Genomic DNA, 23544 nt, shown 5'->3' with positions numbered 1-23544 from the left:
ATTTTTATGTGCACTGTACTCTTATTCCTGCAATCCAGTTTCTCATCCACTCCTGATCAGGCATCATCTTTGCTTTGCTATGTTTCTCTTTTTCTTTGCTCTGTCAATCCTATGATACATCAGCATAGTATCCCATGGGTAGCTAAATACCTGACTGTATCTACCTGCTGTGGGACAATGCAGTTACCTTTATTCTCTGTATTCTCCTAATAATGAAAGAGATTACAGTTAGGGTGGTTGAGCTGTGAGCTTCTGCCTCATTACTGAGTGACAAAAACTACTCAGTTAGTGACATAACTTTCTGCCTCCCCCTGTGGAAAGCCTGTGTGGAACAGTCCATCATATAGGAATTCAGGGATTGGTGCATTAATTTCAAGAGTAAAAAAGATCCAGCAAAAGCCAAGGTAGATGGTTCAATATAGAAAATTTTCTTCTTTATTATAAATCGCACATGCTCAATAAAAACCGCAACGGTACAAACATTACAAGCAAAAAATAGCGTCAGACTGACGCGTTTCGGATCCTATGTCCTTCCTCAAAGTCTGAACTACCACCATTGAGATCACCACGCTATTTAAACTGTTGTCGATGGAATTATAGAGAACACCTGATGTTGTTATAATCAGGTGCCAAGTATCCTGCGTCAGTTGCATAAAAAACGTCGTGATCTCAATCTGTCTTGTATATACTGGACAAAAACACATATATAATTACAAAATACCCAAAACCCACAATAGTGAACAATCAATTGTTTAAAAACAAACAAGAATTCGTGTGAAATAAACCCACGGATCTCATACTAAGTAAAAAATTAAAAACAAGAGAAATAGAGACAAAATCAGGAAGATTTTTCATTTGCAGAAGAATATCATCAACTTGTTTATCTAAACAATATGTATCATTTTATTTCATTGGTCTATATCCATTACAATAGACCTATATAGGAAATAAAGATTTCGATGCACTATGTCTATACAGGTAAGGAAAGTCCATATTCACTATACGTCATTGCGCATTCATCTACTGCGATTTCATGGTCACTATACGTAGGCAATCATCATTGGGATAATTGACATGCCAGGGTTACATGGATGAGACCTCACTCATCGACCCCCACGTCATCATACGGTGTTCCACTGCCCACTCTTTCATGTCTATACCACAGGCAGAAGTTGTAATGCACAATGCCCATATCAAAGATGGAAGATTCATGTTCTCCATAGATTAATGCGCATGCTCCTGTTGATATCCCACAATGCGCTATGCCAATATAAAAAATGGAGACTTCATGTCCTCTGTATATTAATGCGCATGTCCTTGTTGGGATCCCGTGGTCTCCATACAACAGTGTCATCAGCTATATGTTTAGCAAATCAGACATGCGATCTCAAAATCTCTATGCATAAGCAACATCATTTAGATGGTCAACAGGCTAGAGTTTGTATGGATGAAAACTTCACTCGTCAACCTTCATAATGTTGTCCGGTATACTGCTATTTGCTTTTTCATGCCCGTTATTCCATAATGCGTTATGCCAATATCAAAAATGGAGACTTCATACACTCTGTTGTTTACAGCGCATGTTCTTATTGGGATCCCATGATCTCCATATATCAGTGTCATCGGCTATATGTTTGATGAACCGGACACTAAATAAAAAGAATACCAAAGAAAGGGGGGAAAAAAACAAACAAAAATTTCATTACAAGAGAGGTAAGTAAATTGACATATCTATCAAAAATGCTCACTCCTATCAAGAAGAACACACATTCGCATTTTTTCTTAATATCTGATATAAACCCAAAACAGTAACATAGGTATAATTCTTCTTATTATCGTGTACTATTTCTTACAATAAGAAGTCAGATGTTGTAAATATAAGATACATCGTTTCTGTTGTTCATACCTTCAGGGAAGCGAGTACTAAGCTTCCATATCCAATACACTTCACGTATACGTAATATATGTTCCCAGTTACCCCCTCTTGCCGGTCTAGTAACCTTTTCTATACCCATGAATTTGAAATTTCCAGTATCCCCCGCATGAAATTCTTTAAAGTGCTTCGACACACCTGTATTTTTAGAACAATCCATATTTGTAATGCTTTGCAAATGTTCAGATATGCGCACTTTAAGACTCCTGATAGTACTGCCTACATATTGGACATTGCATTGCTTACACATAATCAGATATATTGTATAACTGGTTGAACAATTAATGTAATTTTTTATCTCATATTGTTGGCTAACATCCGTATTTTTAAATTTATTACCCACTTCCACAAATCTACATACTCCACAACGTTGTTGCCCACATCGATAGAAACCACACGTCTTTAGCCATGTATCCGTATGACTATCATCATCTCTCAAGAGACTAGGAGATATACGGTTACCTAGGGTCCTACCTCTTCTCGGGATAAATTCACATCCTTCCTGTATAATTTCCCTGAGTATTGGATCCTGATTGAGAATAGGAAGGTTATCCCTTAGGATCTTGATGATTTTTTCATATTCTAGACTATAGTGAGTTGAAAAGTGTACTCTTGACTTTTCTCTTTCTCTGTTCTTTTTGCTGTATAAAAGATCTTTCCTATCTCTGTTGGCAGCAATATTGTATGCTCTATCTATAGCCCATTTGGGGTAATTTCTCTGTAATAATCTGTCCTTTATCAGAGACGCCTCTCTTTCAAAGGAATCTTGTGAAGAACAGTTCCTTTTGATTCTAAGAAATTCCCCCACAGGTAATGATTTTTTGACATGGTTAGGATGCATGCTGTGAGCATGCAACAACGTATTCCCCGCTGATGGTTTTCTATAATTCTCAATCTCAACTTTGCTGTTGTCTTCATCACCTGTGAGTAATATATCCAGGAAGCTGATGGATTGGCCTCCTATCACATAAGTGAATCTAAGATTATACGGGTTGTCATTAATATAATCTATGAATTTGATAATTTGTTTTTCATCACCCATCCAGATTAACAAACAATCATCAATGTATCTACCGTACCATATTATATGGTCTCTGAATGGGTTGATGTTACTATAGAGGTGCTTCTCCTCCCACCACGCCATAACCAAATTGGCTAGGGAGGGGGAGAAGCATGCGCCCATTGGAGCACCTCTAATTTGTAAATAATATTTTTTCTGAAACATAAAATAATTATGCTGTAACAAAAAATTGACAACCCGTATAATGTATTCATTAAATTCTGGATCAAAATTGGTGTAAGTATAGAGAAAGAAGGATAGAGCTGTAATTGCTATTTCGTGGGGAATGGAGGAATAAAGTGCTGTGACATCACAGCTAACCCACGTATATCCCCCCCTCCACTGAAACCCATCAAATACCTTAAGTATCTCCTTCGTGTCTCTGATATAACTGGGCGTTCTGATAACAATGGGCTGTAATAATTGATCCACCCATACGCATAGCCGTTCACTGAAGGAGCCTATGCCAGATATGATGGGTCTCAGTGGAGGGGGGAATCCCTCCTTGTGCACCTTCGGTAGCCCATGAAAAATGGGCACCACAGGGAATTCAACAAGCAGGTAATTATACTCTTTTTCGGAAAAGAAACCCAAATTCAATCCCTCTGTTAGGAGTAATTTTAATTTATCAGAAAAGACCTTAGTAGGGTCTTCTGAGAGCACTCTATAAGTGTCTCTATCACTCAGAATATTAAACGCTGACTGTAAATAATCATTTTTGTCAAGAATCACTACCCTCCCTCCCTTATCTGACATTTTTATAATCACCTCCTTATTTTCCTGTAATTCTTTTAAACTGACTCTTTCCCCTAAATCAAGATTGTCCATATGTTTTCTAGATAAAGACTGATTAAGTGTCATTAAATTATCCTCTATAACTGTTTGGAATGCATCCAAAGCTGGAATTCTGGATTTTAGAGGATAAAATTCGGGATTTTTTACATTTACAACTGAACCTGTAAAATTAACTTTGTTGTTCTTATTATCGTCCAAACTATACAAATCCAATAAGCAACATTGTTCCTTGAACAGAAAATTGCTATACTCATTATAGGATATAGACGGATGACTGATCTCCGTGTAATCCTCTTGTTTTTGAGAATTATGAAAATGCCGTCTAATAGTTAAAAGACGCACAAACTTGTTCACATCTAAAAGTGTGTCAAATACATTGAAGTGTTCAACAGGAACAAAATTTAGACCTTTTGACAGGAGTTGCAGATGAGAATCAGAGAAACTTCTCGTTGATAGATTGAGAACACTGGGATAAGAAATGTCAGTAATGGAGGAGTTTAGTGGTGTTAATGTATGTAACATTGTATATGAACTTTCCTCCATTAAAGGCGATTGTGTCGGGTTTGAAATCTTGTTCTTCCTCTGATGTTTTCTTCCTGCTCGATGATTCTTTCTCCTCTCTCTCGGGAAGCTCGATTCCTTCCTCTGGATATACTCCTCTCTTGTGCTCGAGTTTTTGCCAGATCCGGTTCTTCTAAAAAACTGCGATCCGAATAAGTTGAATCCATGTCTTCCGTTTCACGCTCCGAGGAGCTGAACGAGACATTCCTTCTATTGAATTTAGTGGTACCTTTTTTCTTTAATATGGATCTGGGTGTCAATGCCCCGTTTTTTTGCCATCTATATACAACATCATTGTCATAGTCCATTTTATCTCGTTGGAATTTTTTCTTTTTTAAAGATGCTATATTTTCCTCCAATTTGTTGATTTGTGTTTTTATTTTTTCATATGCCGCATCCTGTTCACGTGTGAACGTGAATTTCAGCAATTCATCTTTAGTAAATTAAAATTACTCCTAACAGAGGGATTGAATTTGGGTTTCTTTTCCGAAAAAGAGTATAATTACCTGCTTGTTGAATTCCCTGTGGTGCCCATTTTTCATGGGCTACCGAAGGTGCACAAGGAGGGATTCCCCCCTCCACTGAGACCCATCATATCTGGCATAGGCTCCTTCAGTGAACGGCTATGCGTATGGGTGGATCAATTATTACAGCCCATTGTTATCAGAACGCCCAGTTATATCAGAGACACGAAGGAGATACTTAAGGTATTTGATGGGTTTCAGTGGAGGGGGGGATATACGTGGGTTAGCTGTGATGTCACAGCACTTTATTCCTCCATTCCCCACGAAATAGCAATTACAGCTCTATCCTTCTTTCTCTATACTTACACCAATTTTGATCCAGAATTTAATGAATACATTATACGGGTTGTCAATTTTTTGTTACAGCATAATTATTTTATGTTTCAGAAAAAATATTATTTACAAATTAGAGGTGCTCCAATGGGCGCATGCTTCTCCCCCTCCCTAGCCAATTTGGTTATGGCGTGGTGGGAGGAGAAGCACCTCTATAGTAACATCAACCCATTCAGAGACCATATAATATGGTACGGTAGATACATTGATGATTGTTTGTTAATCTGGATGGGTGATGAAAAACAAATTATCAAATTCATAGATTATATTAATGACAACCCGTATAATCTTAGATTCACTTATGTGATAGGAGGCCAATCCATCAGCTTCCTGGATATATTACTCACAGGTGATGAAGACAACAGCAAAGTTGAGATTGAGAATTATAGAAAACCATCAGCGGGGAATACGTTGTTGCATGCTCACAGCATGCATCCTAACCATGTCAAAAAATCATTACCTGTGGGGGAATTTCTTAGAATCAAAAGGAACTGTTCTTCACAAGATTCCTTTGAAAGAGAGGCGTCTCTGATAAAGGACAGATTATTACAGAGAAATTACCCCAAATGGGCTATAGATAGAGCATACAATATTGCTGCCAACAGAGATAGGAAAGATCTTTTATACAGCAAAAAGAACAGAGAAAGAGAAAAGTCAAGAGTACACTTTTCAACTCACTATAGTCTAGAATATGAAAAAATCATCAAGATCCTAAGGGATAACCTTCCTATTCTCAATCAGGATCCAATACTCAGGGAAATTATACAGGAAGGATGTGAATTTATCCCGAGAAGAGGTAGGACCCTAGGTAACCGTATATCTCCTAGTCTCTTGAGAGATGATGATAGTCATACGGATACATGGCTAAAGACGTGTGGTTTCTATCGATGTGGGCAACAACGTTGTGGAGTATGTAGATTTGTGGAAGTGGGTAATAAATTTAAAAATACGGATGTTAGCCAACAATATGAGATAAAAAATTACATTAATTGTTCAACCAGTTATACAATATATCTGATTATGTGTAAGCAATGCAATGTCCAATATGTAGGCAGTACTATCAGGAGTCTTAAAGTGCGCATATCTGAACATTTGCAAAGCATTACAAATATGGATTGTTCTAAAAATACAGGTGTGTCGAAGCACTTTAAAGAATTTCATGCGGGGGATACTGGAAATTTCAAATTCATGGGTATAGAAAAGGTTACTAGACCGACAAGAGGGGGTAACTGGGAACATATATTACGTATACGTGAAGTGTATTGGATATGGAAGCTTAGTACTCGCTTCCCTGAAGGTATGAACAACAGAAACGATGTATCTTATATTTACAACATCTGACTTCTTATTGTAAGAAATAGTACACGATAATAAGAAGAATTATACCTATGTTACTGTTTTGGGTTTATATCAGATATTAAGAAAAAATGCGAATGTGTGTTCTTCTTGATAGGAGTGAGCATTTTTGATAGATATGTCAATTTACTTACCTCTCTTGTAATGAAATTTTTGTTTGTTTTTTTCCCCCCTTTCTTTGGTATTCTTTTTATTTAGTGTCCGGTTCATCAAACATATAGCCGATGACACTGATATATGGAGATCATGGGATCCCAATAAGAACATGCGCTGTAAACAACAGAGTGTATGAAGTCTCCATTTTTGATATTGGCATAACGCATTATGGAATAACGGGCATGAAAAAGCAAATAGCAGTATACCGGACAACATTATGAAGGTTGACGAGTGAAGTTTTCATCCATACAAACTCTAGCCTGTTGACCATCTAAATGATGTTGCTTATGCATAGAGATTTTGAGATCGCATGTCTGATTTGCTAAACATATAGCTGATGACACTGTTGTATGGAGACCACGGGATCCCAACAAGGACATGCGCATTAATATACAGAGGACATGAAGTCTCCATTTTTTTTATATTGGCATAGCGCATTGTGGGATATCAACAGGAGCATGCGCATTAATCTATGGAGAACATGAATCTTCCATCTTTGATATGGGCATTGTGCATTACAACTTCTGCCTGTGGTATAGACATGAAAGAGTGGGCAGTGGAACACCGTATGATGACGTGGGGGTCGATGAGTGAGGTCTCATCCATGTAACCCTGGCATGTCAATTATCCCAATGATGATTGCCTACGTATAGTGACCATGAAATCGCAGTAGATGAATGCGCAATGACGTATAGTGAATATGGACTTTCCTTACCTGTATAGACATAGTGCATCGAAATCTTTATTTCCTATATAGGTCTATTGTAATGGATATAGACCAATGAAATAAAATGATACATATTGTTTAGATAAACAAGTTGATGATATTCTTCTGCAAATGAAAAATCTTCCTGATTTTGTCTCTATTTCTCTTGTTTTTAATTTTTTACTTAGTATGAGATCCGTGGGTTTATTTCACACGAATTCTTGTTTGTTTTTAAACAATTGATTGTTCACTATTGTGGGTTTTGGGTATTTTGTAATTATATATGTGTTTTTGTCCAGTATATACAAGACAGATTGAGATCACGACGTTTTTTATGCAACTGACGCAGGATACTTGGCACCTGATTATAACAACATCAGGTGTTCTCTATAATTCCATCGACAACAGTTTAAATAGCGTGGTGATCTCAATGGTGGTAGTTCAGACTTTGAGGAAGGACATAGGATCCGAAACGCGTCAGTCTGACGCTATTTTTTGCTTGTAATGTTTGTACCGTTGCGGTTTTTATTGAGCATGTGCGATTTATAATAAAGAAGAAAATTTTCTATATTGAACCATCTACCTTGGCTTTTGCTGGATCTTTTTTACTCTTGAAATTTGTGCCTACTGCTCCGAGTCGAGGGAGTCTAGCTTTCCGGGCATAGCCTTACCGAGGATATATCGGTGAAAAGGAGCTCTACACATGGAAACCGAGATTCGACGACGTTTGGGCTGAGTATCAAATCTTTTTCTTGCTCAATTTTTTCACTGACTGTATTGGTGCATTAACCCTTTCCAGACATTCGCTGTTCGATTACAGGCCTCTAATTTTCCACAGCCATGCTCAGAATCTGCAAAACTCCTCAAAATGACTCCTAGTTTGTCTTTTTTTTTTTTCTCCCCCAACTCCAACCATTGATTGCAGTGCTTGGATTAACAGTGAAGTGTACCTCCTCTTTCTGTTAATCAGAGAGACCTAGGGGTTGGGTGGCCTAGCCAAGAGTCCTATTCTACTATTAATGCAGCACTGTCAGAAACTGTATATAAAAGGATTTAAGTAAATGTGCGACACAAGTTTTCTCATAATTTCCACAAGGAAACATGCTTTAATACTGGATGTATGTATTGAAGCAGTTTCTTTAGAATCTGTTACTCCACACAGTTTTCCATGATGTTCCCTTCTTTTTTATTTATTTTTTTCCTCCCTCTCCAATTTAATGTTCTTTTGCTGTTTTAGGCAATTACTCCAAAGAGGCTTTTGACATCAATTACTGTAAGTAGATTATTTTTTTTTTTGATTTTTTTTTTTTTTTTTTTTTTTTATGTATAGTGGAGAACAATTTTAAAGGGGTTATACAAGGAGCCAAGACTGCTAGGAGTGAATTCACTGCAACAGAATGTGAACCTTATGACTATAGATGCCGCTGTGCCATTGCACTGGTTAGGAGTTACTACCAGTTTTGATGATACTGACACCGGATTACGTGACTGACCCTTCTTTTCTACTCTTGCTTGTCCTCTGAGTAGAGCAGAGTGGAGAGTTAGCGCATTATCAAAGGACCTGAACTAGATGACTTTTTCTCCCCCAGGGACCTCTATCGAGAGCTTCTAATTGGCACAAGAAGGGAGCCTATATTTGTAAGATTCACGTTCTGCTGCAGTGAATACCCTGCTTGTAGTTTAGTTTTGGGTTTTTTTCCTACATATATTAGTGATTACCTTGAGGAAATGCCTTGAATTAATTTTTAGGCTGCAATCGCCAGTCCTTTTGCTTGCATATCAGAGGGAAAGAAAATTAGTTTTCAACCTGCTTCTAGTTTCAGACATTTCTCATGGCTACATCCCCTACCTGTAATGTTGTGTGCGAGGTCTGTGCCCAGGATGCTGCCACCTTTATTAGCTGTCGTATATTAGGGCGGTCTCATTCCTGGACTAATTTCTTATGCTGAAAGACCCTGATGCTTTCAAGTGAAGGATTTTCCTCCTACCCCCTCTCCCTGCAGTCTACCTCCACTAGCTCTGATATATCAGGAGTCCTATACCTTTGACCCCTATAATACAACCCCTGCCTAATAGTTATCTCTACTTTGCATACATTTGATGCTCTCTGTATGTGAACTCTATCCTGGGTACTGTCCACATTGACGCTGCCATTTTGTATCACTTTCCCATCTTCAACTGCAAATTCTGCCCTGTGTTCCCCTCTCTATACACTGGTGCTGTCTGTGTGTTCTTTGCCCTCTACCCCTGAAGGCTGAACGCCTTCTCTCATACAACTTGCCTTCTTCTGATGTCTATAATACCCCTCTCTCTGCTACTGTGAGAGAAGGGGGGGAAGTAGAGCAAATGTCCTCAGGCTTGAATTAACAACAAGGAACTGTATGTGGTTACATCTGTGAACAGCAACACCACAGCCAGCTATGTAAATGAGCTGTACAGATGCTACATCAGCAAAATGGTAGGAAAAGTTTGAATGACATTTTAAAAGTTTGCTTACTTTTGCAATTGGGGAGCAAATGAATATTATGGACATTGTTCTTATGCCCCTATAGGGGGTGCAGGGAGTATAGAATTCCTTTTCTCTGATAGATGCAAAGATGCGATTAGGTTGGACAGTGATGTAATTTCCATGATTTAGGCTCTACGTGTACTTTCCAACTATTTTTGGTCCTATCTGCTTGTGTGTGTATATATATGTGTGTGTGTGTGTGTGTGTGTGTGTATGTATGTGTGTGTGTATATATATATATATATATATATATATATATATATATATATATATATATAATATGTTTTATATATATTTAGTGTTTACATCATATATATAACATATATACCGTATTTTTCGGACTATAAGACTCACTTTTCCCCCCCCCAAATTTCGGAGGAAAATGAGGGTGCGTCTTATAGTACGAATGTGGGGGGGAGGAGCGGATTTGCAGCATGGCCGCGCTACTGCCACCGCTGGTTTTCTGCAGCGGCAGGAGCGTGACAATCTGCAGGCCCCGGCAGCTAAGACAGTCCCCGGCATCTGCCGGTCTATTACAGCAGATGCCGGGGAGTGTCTTAGCTACCGGGGCCTGCAGATTGCCACGCTCCTGCCGCTGAAGAAAACCAGCGGTGGCATGCTGTAAATCCGCTCCTCCTCCGCAGGTCCCGGCAGTTAGTTAGCCCCGGGGCCAGTCCCCACCGGCCCCATACCTTTAGGGTGAATTCACACTGAGTAAACGCTAGCTTATTCTGAACGTAAAACACGTTCAGAATAAGCGGCGTCTAAAGCAGCTCCATTCATTTCTATGGGAGCGGGGATACGAGCGCTCCCCATAGAAATGAATGGGCTGCTTCTTTCACTCCGTGCAGTCCCATTGAAGTGAATGGGGAGTGCCGGCGTGTACGCTCCGGCATGAGCAGAGCTTGCCGTATACGCCGGCACTTCCCATTCACTTCAATGGGACTGCACGGAGTGAAAGAAGCAGCCCATTCATTTCTATGGGGAGCGCTCGTATCCCCGCTCCCATAGAAATGAATGGAGCTGCTTTAGACGCCGCTTATTCTGAACGTGTTTTACGTTCAGAATAAGCTAGCGTTTACTCAGTGTGAATGCACCCTTAGTGATGCAGGCCGGCTCCTGCACGGTGAGGCCGCAGGAGCCGACCTGTTCCGATGACAGCCGGGAGCCTAATGAAGGCTCCCAGGCCTGTCATAGCTATATATTACTATCGCGGCTGGTCTATGACACTCCGCGATAGTAATGTATAGAATCTCCCATAGACGGCAATACACTTGTATTGCCGTCTATTGGACTTGCAATCAAATGATTGCAGGTTCAAGCCCCCTAGGCGGGGGATAATAAAATAGTAAAAAAAAACAAATTCCTGGATTACGATCACGATTAATTAAATGTTTTACATTGATTACAGTACATGAACAATTATTTTAGGCCACTCCCCTTTTATAAGCCACACCCACTACGTATAGGTCATACCAGATTGCTGAGTGTTGGTTTCAGTTATTCACACACCAGTGACACTTAAAAAAAAAAAAAAATATATAATAAAAAAATAAAATATAAATAAAAGTTCACCTCCTTTCCCTAGAATACATATAAAAGTATAACATTACTGTGAAACATACACATTAGGTATCCCTGTGTCTGAAAATGCCTGGTCTACTAATAGTTTTATGTACAGTGAACGTCAAATCAAAAGTGCTAAACCGCTGGGTTTTTCTCTATGTTTTGCCTCTGAATTAAATAATAGGTGATCTAAGCAATAAACATTTCCCAAATTGGTATAACTAAAAAGTACACCTGGCCCCACAAAAAAACGCCCTATACATCCCCGTACAGCTGCAGGGCCACCTGTCAATGTGGCCTTGCAGCTGTTCCAAAACTACAACTCTCATACATTAAATATTTTACCATTTTTTTTCCTGAAATTTTTTTTTTCCCTATTTTTCTCCTCTAAAACCTGGGTGCGTCTTATAGTCCAGTGCGTCTTATAGTCCAAAAAATACGGTGTGTGTGTGTGTGTGTGTGTGTGTGTGTGTGTGTGTGTGTGTGTGTGTGTGTATATATATATATATATATATATATATATATATATATATATATATATATATATATACTTATATGGATTCAGTGTAATATTTGTCATTGTATTTTTCATACATACTAAGATTTTAGAATATTTTATAATGTTTTTCTCTTTTTCTGTAGAAGAGCAACATTCACACACCAGGTGGGCATCTTTCAGACAATCTTGTAAACATCTTACCAAGCATAAGATATTAACGGAAATAATGCTAAATAATAGAAACAATCAATAATTGTCTTTCTTTCCACAGCCTTGTCTAGTCCAGGAGGCCCAAATGCTGTCCGCACCAGTAATTTTGTTCTTGTTGGCACTCACAAGCTTTCTTTAGCATCAGTTGGAAGTAACAAATTTCTTTTAGACAAGGTAATATCCAAATCTTCAAAAGTTTGTTACTATAGATATTGGTCAATGCCAGTGCTGAAATGTCTTGTTAAGAATTTCTGTTGAGCAGGTTTTTTTTTTCCCCAAAACTTATCCATCCCAATACATCTCTCGCATTGAAATTGTCTTTCCATGTTATTAACTGTATAACTTTGCATTGTACTGCAGAGTTTTGACACTAGGAGGACCTTTCATTACCCCCACAAACTCCAGTTCTTACCTTCTGTTAACAGGCACTGCTTCATCTCAGTGCCCCGGGTAAAGCGGTATCGGTCCCGGTACTGTAGCTCTTTACAGTCAGAAGGGCGTTCCTGACAGTCTGTCAGGTACGTCCTTCTCCACAGCAGCGCCTATCGTGTTGTACAGTGTGAGCGGGGAGGAACGCCCCCTCCCTCTCCTCACAGTGCTCGTCCATAGACGAGTATTATCAGTAGGGGAGGGGGCGTTCCTCCCCACTCACACTGTACAGCAGGATAGGCGCTACTGTGGAGAAGGACATTCTTGACAGACTGTCAAGAACGCCCTTCTGACTGTAAAGAGCTACGGTACCGGTACCAATAGATCTTTACCCGGGGCACAGATCGGGAAAGCCGACAGAGCGCTGAATTCAGCACACTGTCGGCTTTCCAGCAGTATATGGAACTGCCTGTGCCTCAAACCATGAAAGGTCCTTTTTAAGAAAGGCTATTCTTCTCCTACCTTTAGATGTCTTCTCCGCGCCGCTGTTCCGTGGAAAACCCGGTTTTCGTCAGTATGCAAATGAGTTCTCTCGCAACACTGCGGGCGGGCCCCAGTGCTCAAACAGCACTGGGGGTGTCCCCAATGCTGCAAGAGGACTCTCCAGCAACGCCTCCATCTTCTTCTGGAACGTCATTCTTCCGGCGCAGGCGGTCAAACTTGTAGGCCTCGGGCAGAGGCGACTGCGCATGCTCACAGGCCACAAGAAAATGGCCACTTACTTAAAGTTAGACATGCTATTGTGTCAGTAGTGCCACCCATTTTTCTTCTCCTGTAATGAGTTGAAGAAGTTGTCTGGGAGTTATCGCATACTCCGGAGTGACCGAGGTGTGTGTGTGAAACAGCAAAACAAAGTTATACTCGCCTGTTCCTGGTACTCTGCTGTATAGTCCCAGTCCCCCTTCCCTCCTGGGAATTGCTGAGCCAGTAGCGAAGAGGCTCGCATGATTGCTAAGGCTAGTAATTGGTCTCAGAAGCCATGTGAGCCTTGGGTTCTGGCCCAGAAAGTCCCAGCACAGAACATAAAGGCAAGTATGACTTTTTGTTTTACCCCCACCCAACCACAGTGACTTTGCAATAATTACTGGATAACCTTTTTAACAGCAATTTAGTGATATGCTTTACAACGTTCTCATAGCAATAGACTGCTGCTGAGATCTATGGAGAAATTTTCCAGACACACTCTGTGCAGTTGTCCGTAGAGGATGCTATGATGGGTTATTTTGTAACCCTGTCTGATTCACCCGTGGTAATGAGGTGAACTCTGCAAAGAAAGCCCTTACAGGATTGGCAGGTTTCAGTCTATTTTGCCAGAGTGAAAATTGCAGGATCTAATACCATTTTAAATATAGACCATGACATGGATTTTTTTTTTTTTTTTTTTTTACTATTTGTTAAAGAAAATATTTGCCATAACAATTTTGGTTTTAAAAAAAGTCATTTTCTGGTTACACATTAACTTTAATGTTCAAATGACTTGTGCTTGTTGCCCAAAGCTCAAGAGGAAGCATTTTTAGTCCTGAGCAGAAAGCCTACAATTACTAGAGCATGGTAGAATAATACAGTGATAGCAATTTTTTTTTTTTTTGCATGGTTTCATTAATGCACTATTTATTTCTTTTTCATATAGGTTCCATTTTTGTCTCCTTTAGAAGGTCACATTTGTTTAAAACTTAAGTGCCAAGTGAATTCATTTGTGGAAGAAAGGAGCTTCTTGGTGAGTTTTCTGTGTGACCCTTATGTTAAAACTATCACAGTATGCAAATATTAAAGAAGACGTTTCATGTCCTGGGGCACATGCGGTGTGATACACTGCTAGAAAGCCGCTGAATTCAGCGCACTATCGGCTTTCTAGCGGTGTATCACACCAGAAATGAAAGGTCCTTTTAACACAAGACAATATTAATGGACTGTATTAATTCCAATGACTTTGAATTCATTACGTAAAGTATAGCTGCTCTTTTTAAGTTTTCAGGATAAGCTGGTCATTTGTGTGTAGACAGGTGTAATCAAAGTCATGTGACTTGTGGTTCTGTCTTTGGACAGATCTAACAGCACTTTGAGTGAAGCTTAATCAGAGAAAGAGATCATCGGGAAATGGCCTCAGAAGTTCAGAAAGAGGCATTTCTTTAATAAGATTACTAAGTTTCTTGTAATTTCCTAGACTATTCATCTGTGCAAGCTTTGTTGAAATGGCAGTGCCAATTTAATGGATTATTCCAGTGTTGTGAATAAGATAGTTGATAAATTAGTAGGGGTATCAGGTTCCATTTAGGTTTTTTGTTACCTGTGTAGAAATTAAATACTGCACAGTAAGATAAAGCTTTTTATATTGAATTTAGGGTAAATTCCTTCTGTGCTTTACATAAGCCAAAACAAATATTGGCAGCGCTACTAAATGTTTGCAATTTTCACATGACACCTAACCCCTTTAAAACGAGGAACGTATCCTCCAAGTTCTTCAAATAAATCCCACAGAAATCTGTTACATTGGCATAGGTTGAGTTCATTGGCAATGGAAAGCAAATCTGTTCTTCAAATGATTTTGATTTAACAGATGGATTTTGTAACTGCGTGTATAGCCTAAAGCAGTCTTGTGTACATGACCACACTGCAGAAGGGACAATTTTTTTCCTGCTATTCTTAACCTTGGGCAAGCAAAATGCTTTAAAAATTAATATATTATATTTGTAACAAGTAAGCGGTACTAAATCTTCATTCATTAATTTACAAAGAGAACAAGATTGGATTGTAAATAGGAAACCTGTGGTAACTTGTGTATACATTCATTCATTTTTTTTATTTTTATTCTAGACTATGTTTGAAGATGTAAGTGGCTTTGGAGCTTGGCATCGACGTTGGTGTGTACTGTCTGGTTACTGCATTTCATACTGGACATATCCAGATGATGAAAAAAGAAAGGTTAGCCTCTTAGATAATTTACAGAAGTCTGATGCCCGTAGCTTGCTTTAAACTGGACTACTTATTGAAGCTCTGTCAAACCATTATTAAAGGGGCTCTATCACCGGATTTTCGCTATTTTAGATAAACATATGCCTGAATAGCCTTTAAAAAGGCTATTCAAGTCCTGCTAATCTTTTGTTTAAAGACCCCGCCTTCCATTATAATGAATTACCTTTTAAACGTATGTGTAAATGAGCCCTTTCGTGCACCGTGGGTGTTCCCATGCATCCCTCTGTTTACGCCCACTTCTGTGGTTCTTCTATGTAAGTCCCTCCTCCTGCTTTCGATTCCCTGCCTAACAAGTGTCTCTTCCCTGCTTCTGGAAAAGGACCTGTAATGACGTCACTACTGCTCTTTAATTGGCTTGTCCCTGCGATGACGTCACTACAAGAGCCTTCGTTGTCTTCTAAGTAGTGATCTATACAGAGCAGGGGATGCAGCTGCAGCCCCTGCTCTGCATATTCACTACTTAGAGCAGGAGGAGGGACTTGCATAGAAGAACCAAGTGAGGAGAGAGAGTGTGAACAGAGTATGACATGAGGTGTGCACGGGAACGCCCACGGTGCATGGAAGGGCTCATTTACATATACATTTAAAAGGTAACTCATTAAAACGGGGGGGGGGGGGGGAGAGTCTTAACAAACGAATAATAGAATAATAATAGTAATGATAAATTTTATTTATATAGCGCCAACATATTCCGCAGCGCTGTACAATTTGTAGGGTTCAAATACAGACAGAAAGATACATTACAAAGAAAGTCGTTTCGCACAATGGGACTGAGAGCCCTGCTCGCAAGAGCTTACAATCTATGAGGTAAAGGGGGTGACACAAGAGGTAGCAGGGGCGGCATTACTTATGCAGAGGTCAGACACTTTTGTAATAGAGGTGACTGTCATTACATAAACATAAGACTTTATGAACCGTCAACAGTCGTGTCCTTTAACATGTGGATGGAGCTTGGACCTATAAAATTAGCATGAGATGACATATCATGTGGGGAAATGTGGGAGCGGGGACAGAGGAGGGTTAAGGGTTTACGTTAGACATTGTGATAGGCTTGTCTGAAAAGATGTGTCTTTAGTTTGCGTTTGAAACTGTAGAAATTGGGAGTTAATCTGATTGTCCGGGGTAGAGCATTCCAGAGAAGTGGTGCAGCTCGGGAGAAGTTTTGTATACGAGCGTGGGAGGTTCTGATAATAGAGGATGTAAGTGTTAGGTCATTGAGTGAACGGAGAGCACGGGTTGGGCGATAGAGATGAGGGAAGAAATGTATGGAGGTGCAGCATTATGGAGAGCCTTGTGGATGAGAGTGATAACTTTATATTTTATTCTATAATGAATAGGCAACCAATGTAACGACTGGCACAGACCTGAGGCATCACTGTAGCGTCTAGCCTGATAGATGAGCCTGGCCGCTGCATTCAGAATAGATTATAGAGGGGAGAGTTTAGTGAGGGGAAGACCGATTAGTAAGGAGTTACAGTAGTCAAGGCAAGAATGAATCAGAGAGACAATAAGTGTCTTTAATGTATCTCTGGTGAGGAAAGGGCGTATTCTAGAGATGTTTTTGAGGTGGAGGTGACATGAACGTGCAAGTGATTCAATATGAGGGGTGAAGGAAAGGTCTGCGTCAAACATGACCCCGAGGCAGCGGGCCTGCTGCCTAGGAGTTATAGTAAGGTCTGAGACTACAATGGATATATCAGGGACAGATCTATTAGATGGTGGAAACAGTAGTAGTTCAGTCTTGGAGATTTAGTTTCAGATAGAGCGAGGACATGATATTTGAGACAGCAGAGGGACAGTCGCTGGTGTTCTGTATGAGTGCAGGGGTGATGTCACGGGAAGATGTGTATAATTGGGTGTCATAAGCATAAAGATGGTACCTGAAGCCAAATCTGGCGATGGTTTGTCCAATGGGGACTATGTAGAGAGAAAAGAGCAGGAGGCCTAGGACCGAGCCCTGAGGAACCCCAACAGCAAGGGAAAGAGGGGAAGAAACAGAGCCCGCAAATGATACACTGAAAGTGTGGTCTGAAATAAGATGAGAACCAGGAGAGCGCAGTGTAATTTAGGCCAACTGAGCGGAGCATAGTGAGGAGGAGTTGATGGTCAACAGTGTCAAATGCTGCAGAGAGGTCCAGAAGAATAATAAGAAGAGAGAAGTCACCATTGGATTTAGCCATTAGGAGATCATTGGAGACTTTTGTGAGAGCCGTTTCAGTAGAGTGCAGAGCGCAGAAACCAGATTGTAAAGGGTCAAGCAGAGAGATAGCAGATTAAACGAGAATAGACCAGGCGTTCCAAGAGTTTAGAGATGAAGGGGAGGTTAGAGACAGGTCGATAGTTAGCAGCACAGGATGGGTCCAGGGAGGGTTTTTCAATAGCGGAGTTATAACAGCATGCTTGAAGGAGGATGGGAAGATTCCAGAAGAGAGAGAGAGGTTAAATATTTTAGTAAGGTAAGTAGTGACAGCAGGCGACAGAGATTGGAGAAGGTGTGAGGGGAAGGGGTCACTGCTGAAGGTTGTAGGGCGAGATGAAGAAAGTAGTTGGGAGACTTCCTCTTCTGTAACAGGTTCAAAAGATGAGAATGGACAGTCTGAAGTGTGGTTGGTGAGGGGATCATTACTATGGTAGGTGATGGGATCAATGCCACCTGAGGCTTGGGCAGTAATTTCCTGACGGATCTTATCAATTTTAGCATGGAAATATGTGGCCAGGTCATCACTTTGAATAGCCTTTTTAAAGGCTATTCAGGCATATGTTTATCTAAAATAGCGCAAATCCAGTGATAGAGCCCCTTTAAAGGTTTTGTGCAAGACTTCGTAAACATGGCTGCTTGCTTCTTCTCAGGAAGTCAGGCAGTGACATAATCTCCATTGGTCACATGGTCATGCTGCAGCTTAGGCTTCATTTCAATGGAACGGAGATGTGGTATGGCCATGTGACCAACAAGCGTGATGGTCAGCAGCCATGCTTTCTATTCCTGAACAACCCCTTTAAAAAAAAAAAAAAAGTCATGCACCACTTTTTATTGGTAATCAAAAACACTGTGTACCTATCGTTACAGGATAAGATGTCTACAAGAGGTGTACAAATAATAATACTATTTATGACCATTAAATGACTTATGACTTTTATATGACATGTATTAGCAAGTTTTCTCCTCATATTCTGTACCTGTCTCTCATAAACAGAGAAACAGCAGCAGTATGGAATCCTAATACAGCAAAACTAAATAGTTTACGCAAGAAGTAACTGTAAGGCTGGGTCCCCATGTGGCGTAAACTCCATGAAAAAAATTTTAATAGGCGTTATACAGTCCCTGCTGGATGGGATTTTAGCAAACCCACACATTGTGGAAAAATATGCATAGTGGAAATCCTGCGATTTCCAAAACAATTATAGTTTTGGGAATCGTGACATGTCAATTATATTTCTGGAAACACTGGCAGTTTCCCTCTAGGTACAATGGAAGCAGAAAGTCCGCAGAGAAAACCTCTATAGGCTTTCTGTGAAAAGAGCTGCTGAAAAAAACTGTGGTGCGTTTTTTTGCTGTGGCCTACTATGGGAGGCCTTTAGCCTAAGGCAGGTTTCACATGCATGTTTTTAACAGCGTTTTTTTTTTGTTGCTACATTGAAAATACACTTTAGTTATAGGTTACAGATTATTGTATAAGAAATAGATTCTGCAGATAATTTGGAGTGAGTGTACATGTACAGATATGAGGAAAAGAGCATTATAAGCGAAGAAAGAGGTATTTTTCTCTAAGATACATTATAAAGTTTCTATATTTGCTTATACTGTTGATGTATGCAAAGTTTGTTGAAATTCAGTGACGGTTTAAAAATAAGTTCTTTTATTACTAATCTGTTTAAAAGTGAAAAGTCTTTAGCATTCTTTCTTATCGCTTCATAGAATCCTATTGGGAGAATAAATCTTGCAAACTGCACAAGCAAAAAAATAGAACCAGCCAATCGCGAATTCTGTGCAAGGCCCAATACATTTGAACTAATTACAGTCCGTCCACAAAGAGAAGGTGATCGAGAAACACTAGTCAGCCAATGCAGAGACACACTCTGTGTCACTAAGTAAGTACAAGAATCTATATCCTACCCATAACATTACATTGATATATACAGTAATTACTGAAAATTAAGGTAATCTTTCCAAGAATACAGGATTCTGTTACTACTGAAAATGCTGTCTTCTGTGATTTTCCTATGTCATTACAGAACAGACTAACGTGCAAAGTAAAAATAAAGTAAAAGCCTCTATGTTAAACTGTAGGACATAAATACCTATTGCTGAATGTATTCTTCATAAGTGGGATGTGTTCAAATAGAAGAATATAACTTATTAATATTCCTTGCTAATATAATTGGGGACACAGCTCCATGGATATAGACCTGGCAACTAGGAAACTGACACGATTTTCCTTAGGCCCCTTCCAATATGTCCTCCTGCTAAGTGGGAATCCATCCCTTTTGGTGTCGCCACATTTTATATGTGCACCCGCATTACTAAAAGTTGCCATGTTTCCAGCATGAGCCAATCTGCTCTTACTGCCTTCCGCCTAAGCCTGTTCACAATCCTCCCAGTCCCTCTCTGGACTGAGCAGCTTCCCTTACCTGGGCTATAGGTGAGCTTGCCAAACTTAACCTCTGTAGAGATCCTGAAATGGCTGCTTTCCCAGATTGCTGCTTAGTTGGTGTCCTTCAGGCCCCCCTACCCAGGCAGTCTCCTCGCACCTATTCCAGCTTCAGGAGCTGTCCTCACTAAAAGACCAGAAAATTCTCCTGACGGTCATTGTCCTCTTCCTCTGGGCATTTCCTAGATAGGGCTGCAGCTTACAGCTCCACTCTGTTTCTTCTGGGGACACCTCTGTCTCAGAGCCTCAGCTAGGCACATCCATATTCGCTGTTACACAGAAGCTCATCCATATGTTCAGAGAAACCCACCTTCCAAGAGGACATCTCCTTCTGCCACAATTTTTGTTAAATGTTAGAATTCACCTGAGTATAGAGTATTTTACAATCATCACCCTACACTGGTCATGCCCAACCAGAGAGCGTTTGACCCTATTTTAAAAGAAGAGTGACTTCACCTGGACCGTCCCCTGCCTTCCACTAAGAAATTTTAAATCCTGTTTCCTTTTCCAGACCAGTGTGTCTCCAAGTGGTCAGAGCCTCCTGCAGTGGATCCCATAATAGTTAGGCTATCGCGGGCTACCATTCTGCCTTTCACAGATTCTGCTTCTCTCATCGATCCCTCGGAAAAGAGAGCGCACTTCCTCTCCGACGCTGCCTTTGTGGCAGCTGGCACCTTCTTATGTAGGCTTTTTCTGCTCTACAACAACACTGCATCATTATCCTTGTTCCTGCTTCAGATTGTTTTCAGGGATTTTACTCTAACCTTTTCACCATCCCTATGAATGATGTCTCACTTCATCTCATCTTAGACCTGAAGGGAATCAAATGGTGTGTTCATGTTCTCAATTTCCAAATGGAGTGCCTATGGTCCAAAATGGCATCCATGGAGACTAGTTAATTCCTGTCATCCATTGTTACTCGCAACGCTTACCTCCATATTTCCGTCTTGCTGTGCCATCAACGCTTTCTATCTTTTGTGGTGGATTCACGTAATTTTCAGTTTGTCACACTGCCACCACCCCCTGGGTATTTACCAAAGTGATGGCATCCCTCATGGCTATCCTCCACTCCAGAGTAGTCGCTGTATTTCCTTATTTGGATGATCCCCTGGTGAAAGCCCCCTCCCAAGACGGACAATCTGTCCAGTTTATGGATCACCTTGGATTTTCTTTGTAGGTTTAGCTGGCTCCTCAACAAGGATAAGTCCTGTCTCATGTCTTCCTCATGGAATTCCTGGACACAAAAAAGAAGCAAGCTGTCCTTTCTTGAGGCAGACACTGCGGCGGAAATCACCGCTCCTCGTCAAGACAATCCTTCCGGACTAGGCCCACTCCGGAGCTTCCGACAGTCACAGCTAGCCACGGCAGGCGCATTTTGGTCCTGATTCTGACGCGCTTCCCGCGTTAAAATCAGGACCAAAGTACTTGGTCACTAGCCCCGTGTGAACTAGCCCTAAGAGTTTACAATCTAGGAGGAAATGGGGATGACACCAAAGGTAAAAGTGCTTGTATGATACACTGGTGAAGCCATCTCTATAAAACAAAGCTGTAATTATCGGTCACCAGCCAGCATTTGTATATGTAGAGATACCACAAGCATTTAAGGACACGGGGTTTACTTTATTTAGGACATGGGGATAAAGTGAATTGAGTAAGAGTGTAGAAGGGAGGAGTAAACGAAGAAGAATTGGATTACAGAGTATGTTAATACTGAATAACTTTTCTTACTATGGACTGTCTTCTTTTGGCTGAATACTTTTTCCCTTGTTTTACATAATTCGGCTTTTAATGATTTTTCCCTCCAATCCAGGAACTGGCTATCAGCGGACACAAAGGAAGAACGCAATCTTTGGATGCAAAAGCTAAACCAAGTCCTTTTGGATCTTCGCATGTGGCAGCCCGATGCTTGTTACAGGCCAGCTAGCAAGAATTAGAGAAGTTTGGATGTTTACTGAGCACACCATTCATTGTACAGCACATTTTATTCCCTGTGTATTCTACTTTACTTCCAGCATACATATATGTGTTTTCCTTCAAACGTAAAGACATTCTATTTATTTTTTTTCCCATTTACTCATTGGATACATTTAGATCACGTTTTGGTAGGAGTTTGTTATACAGTACGAGCCTCGGATGGATAGAGCTTCTGTTCTATTTGCTTTGTTTTTAGACTTTTTATTGGGTCGGTAATGGGAATGTGCCTTTTGGGAGAGCTTTAACTTTCTGCTATAATATGTGCAATATAAAACTCAGTGTTGGGACCTTGATGAGCACAGTTTTAATATAAATATTTGCTTTCAATATTGCAAAACTGCTGTTGTCTTTATAAAAGTGGGTCAGTCCATACTGAGCTATTTTTTTAACTCTTTTGGATACTCCTCCGTCACTATGACCACAAATTTTATTCTTCAGATGGAAATTCATTTTTTTTCTTCTGCAAAATATTTTATGATATGTGGTACTTGATTACTTATCTGTTTAGTCATTAAATTTTGTTTTTGTTTTTTTCCCTAATATGTTTGCCATCTATACAGCTTGAGACCATTGGGCAATAAACACCAAAGCTGATTGTCTTCCTTAACTAAACGAAGACAAGAACATTGTAGGCCAGGGAGCATGAGGAACAAATGGGATCTGCAGTATTTTAATGTGATTTTATAAAGCTGCTATAGAGCCAGCTATGTGCTTTACTATAAAAAAAAAAAAACTTGTATAAGGAGTACGTGTTTAGTAGTCTGAGAATATTACTTAATTTGGAAGTCCTGCAGTAGGTCTGAGAGCAATGAATGCCTTGAAACAAGTTACACACAGGAGAAGCAAAGGGCATGCCACTGATCTGTTAGGTTATAGCGGATATGTGACCTCACTGAGACTTCCTAAGGAGGCATAATAGAAATATGTTGTGTCTTACATCCTTCAACTCATTAGCTCTAAGTCACACTGTCTGCAGTAAAGCTGGTTAGTCAAAGGTTGCTAACCACTGATAGAAGTTTAAATGTCACAATTTTCCTGGATTGGAAGCAAGGTTTACTATAAATGTCTATTAGAAATAGATGTTCAGGAACATAAAAGCAATGTAAAAAAAAGTTTAGAATTTTAGCATTGTGTGTATATAGTGTTAAAGCTATGAGTTCTCTTTCACTGTTTTTCATGTTGGGTATTCATATATGATCACTATTTTGTTTACTATTGAATTTTTGCAGTCGTGTTAGATTTATACTATTAACCATTTATAGAATCCCGCTATCTATTAATGCACGGACAAACACTAACAGCCTTTCTATG

General features: G+C 39.9%; 1 protein-coding gene across 1 annotated transcript in view; it reads left to right on the top strand.

Moving 5' to 3' along the window:
• ANLN (anillin, actin binding protein) overlaps positions 1-22722 on the top strand; it is a 53142-nt gene extending 30420 nt beyond the window's left edge. Inside the window, exons 18-24 of the mRNA XM_075271214.1 lie at positions 8662-8697; positions 12142-12163; positions 12270-12382; positions 14268-14354; positions 15452-15559; positions 19527-19699; positions 22070-22722. Of these exons, the coding sequence (XP_075127315.1) occupies positions 8662-8697; positions 12142-12163; positions 12270-12382; positions 14268-14354; positions 15452-15559; positions 19527-19699; positions 22070-22193 (663 nt within the window). The 3' untranslated portion in view covers positions 22194-22722. The remainder of the gene's footprint in view (positions 1-8661; positions 8698-12141; positions 12164-12269; positions 12383-14267; positions 14355-15451; positions 15560-19526; positions 19700-22069) is intronic.
• The last annotated feature ends 822 nt before the right edge of the window (positions 22723-23544 follow it).

The sequence above is a fragment of the Leptodactylus fuscus genome, chromosome 4 (assembly GCF_031893055.1).
Source record: "Leptodactylus fuscus isolate aLepFus1 chromosome 4, aLepFus1.hap2, whole genome shotgun sequence".
NCBI lineage: Eukaryota > Metazoa > Chordata > Amphibia > Anura > Leptodactylidae > Leptodactylus > Leptodactylus fuscus.
This window is presented reverse-complemented; position numbering and strand designations above follow the sequence as displayed.